The following is a 12,181-nucleotide window of genomic DNA, read 5'->3' as shown; positions in this document are numbered from 1 at the left end:
GAGAAAACATAGGGGTAAGTCCTCACGGCTTTGGATTTGGCAATGTTTTCTTAGCATAAGCAACCAAGAAAAAAACAGATCAACTAGAGTTCATCAAAATTTAAAATATTTGTGGATCAGGACACTATTAAGAAAGTAAAGAGACAATCCATGGCAACTCCTTGGTGGTCTAGTAGTTAGGACTCTGCTCTTCCACTGCAGGAGGGCACTGGTTTGAGCCCTGGTTGGGGAACTAAGATCCCACAACCATGCAGTGTGGCCAAAAAATTAGATTAAATTAAGAAGTTTTATAAATAAAAAGACAATCCACAAAATGGCAGAAAGTATTTGCAAAGCATGTACCTGATCAGGGTTTAGCATCCAGAATATATAAAGAACTCTTACAACTCAACAACAAAAAGATAAATGACCCAAATAAAATGGGCAAAAGACCTGAATTAACATTTCCCCAAAGAAAATATACACAAGGGCCAAAAAATACATGAAAACATGCTCAATATCGTCAGTTATTAGGGACATGGGAATCAAAATCAAAAGATATCACTTCACATTCATTAGCATGGGTAGAGTAAGAAATGAAGTGTTGGAGAGAATGTGGACAAATTGAAACCCTTACCTTGTACATTGTTGGTGGTAACATAAAATGGTGTAATTATTGTGGAAAAGTCAGTTAATAAGTTAAACATATAATACCATATTACCCAGCAATTCCATTCCTAGGTATATACTCAGGAAAATTAAAAACAAATGTTTAAACAAAAATTTGTACGTACATGTTCATAGCAGCACTATTTATAATAGTCAAAAGGTGGAAACAACCTAAATGTCTATCAGACATTTAAACATCAATAGATAAAGAAGATGTGGTATATCAATACGATAGACTATTACTCAGCTCTAAAAAGTAATGGAGTTCTGATGCATGCTACAACATGGATGAAGTAGCAAACTTTATACTAGGTCAAAAAAGCCGACACAAAGGCCACCTACTGCATGATTCCGTTTATTTGAAATGCCAAGAATAGGCAAATCCATAGAGACATAAAGTTGATTAGTGGTTGCCAGGGGCTGCAGAAGTGGTTAAATGAGGAGTGAATAGTTGATGGATACAAAATTTGCTTTTGGAATGTTCTGGAACTAGACAGTGGTGATGATCGCATAACACTGTGAACGTGCCAGATGCTACTGAAATGCACACTTTGGCTAAAATGGTGAATTTAATCACACACAGAAAAGCAATTTACATAAAAGTCTATTCTTTCATTCATCTATCAAACATTTATTGAACAGTTTCAGGCACACTTGATTCTGGATGCAAGAAATAGAGAGTAATCAAATGTGGTTTTGGCTTTTAAGTTCATGGGTTGATAGGGGAGGAAAAACATTCTGCAAACAATTAAGTTCAGATAAGTGTTATGGTTTCCTTGACATAAGAATGGGCACTGTACATTGTGGGGTCTGCTTTACCAAGACGTAGAGGGTGGAGGACAGCAATGGTAAGGTTGAAGCTTGAATGCTGAGTAGGAGTTTGCCAGGTGGATGGCAGCAAGGATGGATTCCAGGCAGAGGGTGTGACTTAATCAAGCTTGAAAAGCTGGCATCAAAAAGCCTGTGGCTTTTTTTAAAGCAAACTCCAAACTAAATAGGATGTGTGCCACATTGCAGAGAATGGACTTCAGAACAGTGATGTGACAGGTGGGTGAGGGGTGCTCACCCTGTCTGGCTGCAGTATGTGACACTAAGACATGTTAGGGGAATAACCTGGACTTGACAGGATGTAAGGGTCAAAGGAAGTCAGGCTACTTTGTTGGTGGTGGAAATTGCCAGTCCTTAAAGTGGGTCTGCAGGACATTGAATTCTTATGGGACATCAAACTAGAATTTATACTACTCCCCATCTTATGCAGTCTACTTTTAATTTTTTTTGTATTTGAGACCTCCTTCCCTTTTTCTTGGGCTTCTTCTGTTTTCTTGTTTGAAATACATGTTACTATGGAAATGTCATGGCGCAGTATAGTGGCATTTACAAGTGAAGTGTAAAGAATTTTCAGAACATTTAGAAACACAAATCTAGGGTTTAGGAATATAAGCCCTAATGATGTGACAGTGTTCATGCTTTCAGATACTGTCATGAATATCAATACACCCGGAAATTTCAGACAGCAGAGAGGAGATAGTTGAGAATTTTATTAAGATTTATGTGCCCAGATTTTTTAAAATGTGATAAACATTAAAAACACAAAACATCAACACACTACTTGGGAAGAACATCTGGAAAAAAATGAATGACAGAATGCCAGCATTTACTTGTGAATACACACCTCTGGGAGAAGGGCGAGAGGGCCCAGACAAACCAGGAAAACTTGGAAAAACCTTTTTACCACCTTCTATGCCATAAATATGTTCTCCCCAAATTGTATGTAAATCAGTTATTGATAAACCATATTTATCAAATGCAAGGGTGACCATTTTAAAGTTATCTGAAGAATGTACACTTTAGTGGAGGGAATTATTACCAATGGAGTAATGGAAAAAAAGTCACTGGACCAAGTGAAATTCAGGGACCTTCATTATTATTCTGGCTCTGTCACCAACTAGATGTGTGATTCAAGAAAATTCACTCAATCTCCCTGGGCCAATTTCCTCATCTAATCTGGGTTGTAATTCTGAATTTTCACTTACTAGGTTCTTAAAGTAAGTCACAGGAGTGATGGCCCACAGCCTGACATCCAGTTTCTTCTGAGAGGTAACATCACAGGACAGAACTGAAGGCCCTTTTACACAACAGGAGCTGGGGATGTCAATGCCAGTCAGGCAGTTACCACTGCTCTCTGTGTTTTGCCTCTTTATACTCCCCTTTCTCATCCCCACAATCACCCTAAGTGTGATGATTCCAACTTTTGTCCCCAATTCTTTACAAAAGCTTGTTCTAGAGCTGACTTGTGGGAAAAAGCCTGACAGTCTAAGGTAGGAGCCCATTGTCAAGGATCTCTCCACATCTGGCCTTTCCCTAACCACAAGGCTGGCACTGCCTGAGGGCAAGGGCTATACCCTCTGTGCCTAGTACAGACATAGGCCTAAAGAAGGAACTTGGGGGCTTCCCTGGTGGTGCAGTGGATAAGAATCCTCCTGCCAATACAGGGGACACAGGTTCGATCCCTGGTCTGGGAACACGGATTCTATCCCTGGTCTGGGAAGATTCCACAGGCTGTGGAGCAACTAAACCCATGTGCCACAATTACTGAGCCCATGCTCTAGAGCCTATGTTCTGCAACAAGAGAAGCCACTGCAAATGGTGAAATTCCTGAACCCTAGAGGTGAACTTTTGGCTGCTTTTTTAAACATTTCTGAACTCCCCAAATTTTCTACAATGGGCAAAAAATATATAGAAACCACAAGTATTAAACCTTCTTTTTCCTGGCTTTTAGTCAGCACCCTGGTTTCCCATAAATAATGTAAATTTTGCCCAGTTCTCCAATGTTTGGAACAGGATATAGGTCACACATCTTTTCTTTAAGAGAAACAGCCAGTATAGTTCCTAGTTCATTCCGCTTAAAGAGCAAAGACACTATGCATTTGTCTTTGTGGACAAATGCCATCTAGCTCCAGGCAAGGGCCCTTGCCAACTGGTTTCAGAAAAGGACGTTTATCAACAGTGTTTAGGCACCACCTTGATTAACTTGCCACACAGGAAGTGCAAAACACATCTGTGAGAAATCTTTTGTCTTCTTAAACAAAATAGGCTTTAATAACTGGCAAGAGGTAGAAGGCACTGGGTCAGGCTGATTACTACCATGCTACAGACTAATTGAGGAGCTGTTATGAAGACTGAAGAAGCAAAGGAAATTACTCTCTATTGAATACTTACTACACATCAGATCTTATGCTGGGTACCTCACATATATTATTACTCTAATGTAAGCCTCACATCTAATAATCACTAACATACTATATTTTCACTCATTTATCTTATTTCTTGTCTGTCTCCCCTACTTAAAGGTAAGCTCACAAAGAGGAACATTTTGTTTTTGCCTTGTTCACTGCTGTCTCAGTGTTTAGAAGAGAGTCAGATACATATATGCAATCAATAAATATTTGCTGAATGAACCAAAAGAACACCTCCACGAGGTAGGTTTTATTATTCTCCTTCTATGGATGAATAACCTGAAGTGCTCCAGTGGTGCAAATGAACTGCCCAAAGTCACATGGCTTATTAAGGAGCAGGACTAAAACCCCAGTTTCACTCTTCTGTTCTTTCTATAGACCAAGAGACTTAGACCTTGAAGAACCCTTCCAGCTTGACAAATCTGTAATCTAGATGCTTATAAAACATGTATTTACCTGTGTACTCACTTGAAAATTAGAAATTCACCAAGGATATGTATTTGGCATTTTAATAATACACATTTTGCTAAAGTAACAATGAAAGACACACTTCCCCAACAGAACAATTTCTTCTATGACATTATTGACATCATTTCTCACTTGAAAATACCATGACATGATTACTCTTCAGATATAAATAAAAGCACAGTAATTTTGGACACCATCAAAAAATGTTTGTAAGTTACATCATTAATATGACTATTAATATGTGTGTGGTATTTTCCATGCAGAATATCCAATATTCTTGTGCACATCCATGTTGAGTGTCCCAGTATGGGAGGAGGTAGACTTGGCACAAGGGAACATTCCTGTCCTAAAGAAATTATATGGATGGCTCAGGGATTCTTCAGAGAATCAGCTGTAATAAAATCTATCTCAAGAATATTCATTTTGTAGGAGAGAATGCAAGAATGAGGTTAATTTTACCCAGGAGAGTACTTCAAATCCTTTCCATTTGTCAGAGCATACTTGATCTATATGTGTTCCTTACCTCCCTAGGACTACGTAACAGGAACATGCTATTCATGGTGTCTTCTCATACCACCTGGGATTTCTGTAGGGATTCTGGTCCCCTTCTTCTTTCGGAAAGGCCCTTTTCACTTCTATTCCACTCTTGCTACCAACACAATAGTATAAAACCGTCTCTATGTAGACCCAGCCAGTTAACAGTTCCTGGGCCAAACTCATGGTTTGGCCTGACTTTCTCCATTGCCAACTTTTGGTGTTATTGTTTTATTCTGATAATAAAACTAATAATACTTTAGAAAACTACTTTTGGATTTATGTATGTAATTTTGTGTATCACTCTTTTCACTTAACATTCTAAGCATTTTTGCCAAGGTGTTTTAACACAAATATTAATTACAATGACTGCATAATAGTCTATTGTATAGTCATACTGTAATTTACTTAACCAACCTTCTACTGTTGGACTTCTGGATTGTTAAAGCATAAATTTTGCCCAAATTTTAGACTATTTCTTTAGGACAGATTCCCAGAAGTGGAACTAGAGTATCAGAAGATATAAACATTTTTCAAGTTCCTAATAGATACTGCCAAATTGCTTTTCAAAAAGCTGTTGCCAATTTACACTTCCAACATTGCCAGCCTGTTTTTTTACCAATAGAGATTGGTCTAAAGGATAATAAAATATAATACAATCCTTAAATTATTAATGCAGCTGGAGAGGCATCATGACCACAGCAGAGAGGCCTGTGGCAAAGGTCATAACTTTTTCCAGGTATGCAATTGAAAAAGAGTTAGTATGAGCACATGGAACAGAAGTTTTGCAAGAGTGAAGAGTAATATAATTAGATTTCAGACCATCAAATCTAAGGCTTGTGTCTGCTTTGTCCATTCCTGTATCCCAGCACACAGGACAGTGCCTGGCACATACAGCCACTCAATAAAAATTTGCTGAATTAACACAGAATCTTCTTTCAGATGCAGCTTTTCAGCAGCTGTAGTATTTAGCCACTCCTGGATTCAAAGGAAACATGACTGGCTGGATTAAACACCCTTGCAAATGTATGTTCAATCCTGAGATTCTATTTCAACTTTGGAAAATCAGTTTAAATGAAGGTGACACAATATGGGTCTCTTTGGGAGAAAAACAAGTAAACACATCTGAAAGGACACAGTTTAGTATCAGTTGCAAGTATACATATACATGTGTATATATATATTAGTTTTTTTTACAAGCATGCAAAAAATGTAATTCAATGGGTTTTGTCACTTCTTAATAACAAACTTATTCAAATGTTATCCATGGTCATGGCAATTTTGGAATTATCTTCAGTTCATTCTGTTATCACTGGTTGTAACTTGGCACCATTTTCAGTATTGCCAAGTTTTCTTTTTTTGGAGATGTTACAAGGGCAAAATATAGGTAGTAGTTTGTATATTGTAATTTTTAGTAAAGGATGGCACAAAATTTATTTTGTGAATCAGAATATGGTCAAGGTAAAATAGTCAATCATTCAGCTCAGGTTCACTCTCCTGGCACCATAAAGATTCCCTTCAATATTCCACCATTTCTATAGTAGTAAATTGCCAGATATTGCCAGATCAACTTAGCATTAACAATGTTATTGATGGAAAAGGATCAATCACCTATCATTTTTATATACACACTTTATATACATTAGACCACGGATCAGCAAACTATGGTCCTTGGACCAAGTCTGGCCCGTCATCTGTTTTTCTATGACCTACAAGCTTAGAAAAAGCCTGGGTGGCTCAGATGGTAAGGCGTCTGCCTGCAATACAGGAGACCCGGGTTCAATCCCTGGGTTGGGAAGATCCCCTGGAGAAGGAAATGGCAACCCACCCCAGTACCCTTGCCTGGAAAATCCCATGGAAATCCATGGGGTCGCAAAGAGTCGGACACGACTGAGCAACTTCACACATAAGCTTAGAATTTTTAAAATATTCTTTATGGCTGAAAAAAGTTTGTGGCATGTGAAAATATATGAAGTTTAAACACCAGTATCCATAAATGAAGTCTTATTAGGACATAGCCATGCTCACCTGTTTCCTTATTAGTTATGTCTGGCTTTGCATTAAAAAGTTGAGAAAGTTACCCACACAACCTAAGACATTTCCTTTACAGAAGTTTGCTGATCTCTTCATTAAATCCAAGTGTGTCCTTAGGGGTATTAAAATTTCTCCCTACAGAATTTTTGTTCCTGGATATTAATACTGGGAGAAGGGTGATGCAACTGGGACAGATTTGTAAGGACCTGACAAGGCGGGACCATAGAAGATAAATACGAGTGTTGCCTCATATAGGATACAAAAGCCTGATAAAATCTGAGAGGTCTAATCCAACTAAGGAGCAGTTGGAGAAAGCAGGGTTACATATACAATCCCAGCAGCAAAAAAGACTCTTCAAGTGAGCCACAGAGGACCCTGGTAACCGATTCCAACAAGTCCAGTGAGACTTGCTGGCAATGATGTCTGCAGATAGCAGGCTGGCTGATCAGTACATGTGATACAGTGACAGACAGTTCCCAATAGTACCCCATTCCTGTATTAGACATCTTCAAGTCATTCAGCATCCAGAATTAGGCGTCTCCAAAGGCAAGTCTGAATGCTAAGAAACGGATCTGAAAGGAAGATTCTGGAAAGCAGGTCCCAGGTACACATTCTGCCCAAACAATGACATTTCAATGAGAATTCAGAGCTGGGGGCAGAATTCAGAAGACTGCAGAACTTACCCATGTTTTTCAAAATCAAAGATTGGTGAATATTTTATTATTTCTGTCCCAGTACCAGTGGGACAGGTAGAAGGAAGGTGGGATAATGGGAGAAGAAAGAACTGGATAAACTCAATGATGGGATGATCTGCCCTGGAAAGTGTTTGTTCCTCCCAGACTTGCAGCCATGGTATATAACATATATACATATAACATATATAACATTCCATGTGGATTTTGAACCATAATAGGGATGGGGAAGATCAGCCTGAAAGCCAAAGAGATTCCCTGATTGTGTGTTGAGCTTGAGAATTATGCTCAAGGTTTGCAGATGACCAGCTCTCTTCCAGACAACCTATAGAGAGCCAGGCTTCATCTCTTATGGTTAAATGGAGCTTCTCCTGCCCAGGAAAATACAGTTGCTGGGAGAATGGATTTGTATATTATACCTCTGAAATCCTTTTACAATTCCTGAGTACCAGAGGTAACTAAATTGCCTTGAGAAACTAGTAATATTGATTGCCTCTGTGGAGTGGAACCCCTGGTGGCTAAGGGTGACAGGTGGCAAGAAACAAACAAAAAAGATCGCATTTCCCCATGTTCCCCCACCCCTCTTCTTGAGGATAGGAAGGCAATCTGGGGCCAGGGATGGAGTAATTTCTTTACTCAAGCTATAGGGCCAGGAATTCTCTGGTGGTCCAGTGGTTAGGACTCTGTACTCTCATTGCCAAGGGCCCAGGTTCAAACCCTAGCTGGGGAACTAAAATCCCACAAGCCGCACGGCATGGCCAAAAACAAACGAACGAAAAAAAAAAAAGAAAGACTATAGGGCTGAACTAGGGAGCCAAAGAGGGATCTAAAAGTTAGAAGAGAGAAGAGCTGCAGTTGAGTGGAAAATCAAGACCAAAAGGGGAATTCAAGGTCAGCCTACCAAAGAAGCCAAAAGCAGCTGCTGGAAGGTGTGGTCCAGAACTTGAAAACAAAGCCCAGGGAAGCAGAGGAGCATGAGTAGACTGGAGAATGAACTGAGCAATATCTGAGAAAAGTCAAGGCCAAGGGCCTGAGGCTTGATGATGGGTGGATCCCTGAGATTATAAAATCAAAAGCTCAAGGGACCTAGGCAGCAAGGTGCAGGCCAGGAAAAATTCTTGTCAGAAATAAAACAGGTTTGACGGGTGGACACAAAAGGGGTACTGTTACATGAGAACTTTCTTGTCTGGGGATACTCCTTAGAGATTATGCTCTAAAATGGGGGTGTAGAGATCCTGAGAAGCCATATGTGAATGATTTGGTCTGCATGAGTATTTTTATTTCCCTCCAAACTTGAGGCTTTCTAGAGTGTATTATGATCTTATTGACTATTTTCTGAGAGACCCTGCAAGAGGGTAATGGGTTCAGGTGATGTAGTTCAACCTGACTACTGCCTAGGACATGATCTAAGGTAAGGTAGGTAATAAATAAGTCTTTCTCATTACAGCTACTTGGAACAATTTGAATTCACCCTCCTGATTACCTGCTTCTGGTTGCCAGCTGTGGGGTTTTCTTCCTAGAAGTGCAATGTCCCTGTTGGAAAGGCCTTATGGGGAGCCCAGGGCTTTATCTGATGTAGGAAGATGTAATGATCCTGAGAGGAAATGCCTAGAAACTGCTCTGCAGGCAGGAGTCTGTGAGCTGTTGCTTAGAGTTTTCCTGAACAATATCTTTTATTTGTGAGATAAAGTCTAGTTTTCAGGGTGCCTCAAAACTGACAGGTATTAGTTGGAAACTTGTAATTTTTTGAAGGTGAGAGTGAAAGAACTAAAAACAACTGTGTTGAATAAATGTTGTGCCTCTATCATCAACCAGTATTGTTTACTAACTTACCAGTTAAATAATAGGAGCTATTAGATGTAAAAATCCTTGGGTTAAAACATAGACATTGGCCAATTCTGTGAAATGCTGTTACTAACCATCCCCAGCTCTACCCAACACACACACACACACCCCTCCATCAGGCATTCTGAGATGTTTCCAGTCTATGTGGTACTTCTTGGAACCCATTTGGGAAAAGTTCCACTCCATAAATCCTGGCAGAGAGCCAGGAAGAGATAAAGGAGTCTAAACTAGTAAAGACTGCTTTTTTTTTGAGGGTTTGATGAGAAAATTAGATAATCAAATAGGTGGGCTATTACAAACTTGCCTACAGACTCAGGGGGAAGCAATTTATAACTATTAGAATAGAGTTTGGGGTGGAGGAGAGGAAGCAAATTATCTCAAATTGTTCATCTTCTGCACAACACTATTATCTTCCTCTTTAGACTTTGCTATTTCAGCCAATAGTGCCCTCATTTTCCTACTGACAAGAGGTTCAAAGCCTCATCCTGTTCTCCCTGCCTGGAAATGTGTCTAATTTCCTAAAGATCCAGTCAAGGAACCACCTCATGCATGAAGTCCCCCAACCCTTGGTGATCTTATTTCATAACCTCACACTGTCAATGCTCAGCAGTGTTCTAAACACTGCAGGTGCTCAAAAAAATACCTGACAATGTTGGTATTAGTTACTAAAAACAGCTGATATGTGGGAATCAGCACAGAGGCAAAAGACTGCCCAAATTCAAGGTCTAGAGTGTTACCTTTTCTTACTCTATACACATCACAGCCTGGACCTGAATCCCTCAGTTTATATTATATTTTTCAGGACCAGATCCTCCTTCTCCATGAGACAGGATACACCCAAATGAAGCGGGTGGAGGGGAGTCCAAAGCACAAGACTAGAATGAAACAAACGCAGCTCTTCTGTGAGGGGTAGGTCTGTGAGAAGGTCAGGATGGGAGGCTAACCCCTGAGTTCTGAGGGGCTCCCTCTGAGTCATTTGGGCTGGACAGGCCCTTAGCATTGCTCCATATGTCAGCATGCCACTGCCTTCTGTACCATACCTCAGGCCCTGACTGTGAAGCAAGTTGGAACTGTAGGCCTTCTTTTGGGGTCCTCCCAGCAGAGTATGCCTCCCTGGGCACAGAGAGAGAGACTCTCCAAGAGGTCGTGCTCCCACCTTTCATTCATATGATCCTGAGGCAGAATACTGAGAACAAAGGAAGAGGACAGCCACATCAAGCTAAGGTCTGGTCAGTGAAGAAAAAACTTGTTAAGGGGGGAAAAAAAAAATCAAGCACAAGCAAGTACCAGGAGTCAACAGCCAAAAGTTCTTCAAAGTTGTGGAGAAACAGCAACGAAGCTGGCCCAAGAGTTCAGTAAAGAGTAACTAGCAGAGATATGACATACAGAGAGGAGCAGTAAAGAAGCTGAAAACAGATGAGCAGCAAATGAAGGTGCCTAACCGCAAGGCAGCTTTCCAGTTTGGGTTCAGCCACCCCACATTCCTTTTACCAGGGTGTGAACCAATCCTGAGCTGTCCTGCTGGGAAGGCTGGTTGAAGACAAGTCTGCAGTAGCTGGCTGGCAGGGTAACGGATTTTGCGATGGGATACAGGCAGAGGCATTTCCCCACCAGCTTCTCACTGGAGATGACTGCATGCTTCAGAACTCCTTACCTTTTTCCTCACACATGAGCTGTTTTTCCTAGTTTCCTTTGAAAGATCAGAGCAAAAGTCAAGTTTTCGAGGTTTAGGCTCATCCTTCAAAATACCCGATATAACTTTTGCAGATACTTTCCTCATATTCAAGTTTTCTTTCAGAATGAGCCTAACAGTTTCTTTATCTAAATTTAACTCTTCGGCCATCATCCTCACGGTTAACTGCCTATTCGAACAGACCAAGTCCTTGACTTTCTTGATATTTTCATCCGTACGGTGGGTGACAGGACGACCACTTCTGGCATCATCTCGAATGTCTTCGCGTCCTTCTTTAAACCTTTTGTGCCAGTCGAAAACTCTGGCCCTTGACATGACTTCATCCCCGTAAGCTTCTTTTAAAAGATGGTGAGTCTCACTTGCAGACTTGTTCAGTTTCACGCAAAATTTGATACTAATCCTTTGTTCTAGATATCGGTCACTCATTTTGGGGCTTAAGCAACACAAGAACGTTAAAACGCTACAACTGTGAAGGAAAGACAGAGGGACCAATCTCTATAGGGCTGCAGGTGGAATCATGCTGCTATTCTTGCTCCTCTGGAAGCCTCATGAGGTAAGAGTAATTGCTTTTCTGAATTTTAGCCCCTGGGGCTTCCATCTAGAAGCTAACGGGGCCACAATGTAGCTGCAAAGCTGGGAAAAATGAAATCTCCTACAACCCACGTCTGCATCCAACTCGGGCACGAAGATCTGATGGGGGTGTGCAAATCAGTCACCAAGATGGTCCCGTTGCCCGCGGCTCTTAAGAGTCTAAGGCAATTTCTGCAGTAGAAGCCTACGTGGTGGCAATTTAAACAAGCAAGAAACGACGCATCGGTGTTGTAACGTGCAGGATCGGTTCAGATCTGCGGAAACCGGCGCACGCCAAACCTACCGGAGCTGCAGAGGGCTTGGAGCCTCTAGAGTGGAGACACGCCCGCATGCGCCATTCCCTCCCTTCGAGTGTAGGCCGCGCGCAGGCGCACTGCGGCAGCCTGCGCCAGGCCCCTCCTCTGCCTCGCCACACCCGAGCGGGCGCGCTTCCTTGCGCG

At 41.0% G+C, this 12,181-nt stretch overlaps 1 protein-coding gene and 1 non-coding gene across 10 annotated transcripts in view; one reads left to right on the top strand and one right to left on the bottom strand.

Annotated features, from left to right (window-relative positions):
• The window catches only part of GVQW3 (GVQW motif containing 3), a 44,650-nt gene extending 32,554 nt beyond the window's left edge, over positions 1 to 12,096 (bottom strand). For 7 of the 9 annotated variants that reach the window (XM_081544360.1, XM_081544362.1, XM_081544359.1 and 4 more), the window contains exon 1: positions 11,112 to 12,096. In XM_081544360.1, coding sequence (XP_081400486.1) covers positions 11,112 to 11,576 — 465 coding nt within the window. In that variant the 5' untranslated portion in view covers positions 11,577 to 12,096. Of the gene's footprint in view, positions 1 to 4,379; positions 4,699 to 9,263; positions 10,644 to 11,111 lie in introns of those variants that run through there. The other 2 variants (XM_081544367.1, XM_081544366.1) reach the window with 2 other exon arrangements.
• On the top strand, positions 8,270 to 8,342 carry TRNAE-CUC (transfer RNA glutamic acid (anticodon CUC)). The gene has a single exon. It is a non-coding gene; the product is annotated as a tRNA-Glu (tRNA).
• Positions 12,097 to 12,181: the final 85 nt, after the last annotated feature.

The sequence above is a fragment of the Giraffa tippelskirchi genome, chromosome 11 (genome assembly GCF_054371585.1).
Source record: "Giraffa tippelskirchi isolate mGirTip1 chromosome 11, T2T-mGirTip1v1.2.pri, whole genome shotgun sequence".
In the NCBI taxonomy this organism is placed as follows: domain Eukaryota; kingdom Metazoa; phylum Chordata; class Mammalia; order Artiodactyla; family Giraffidae; genus Giraffa; species Giraffa tippelskirchi.
The sequence above is the reverse complement of the archived record's forward strand: the minus strand, read 5'-3'. Positions and strand labels throughout refer to the sequence as shown.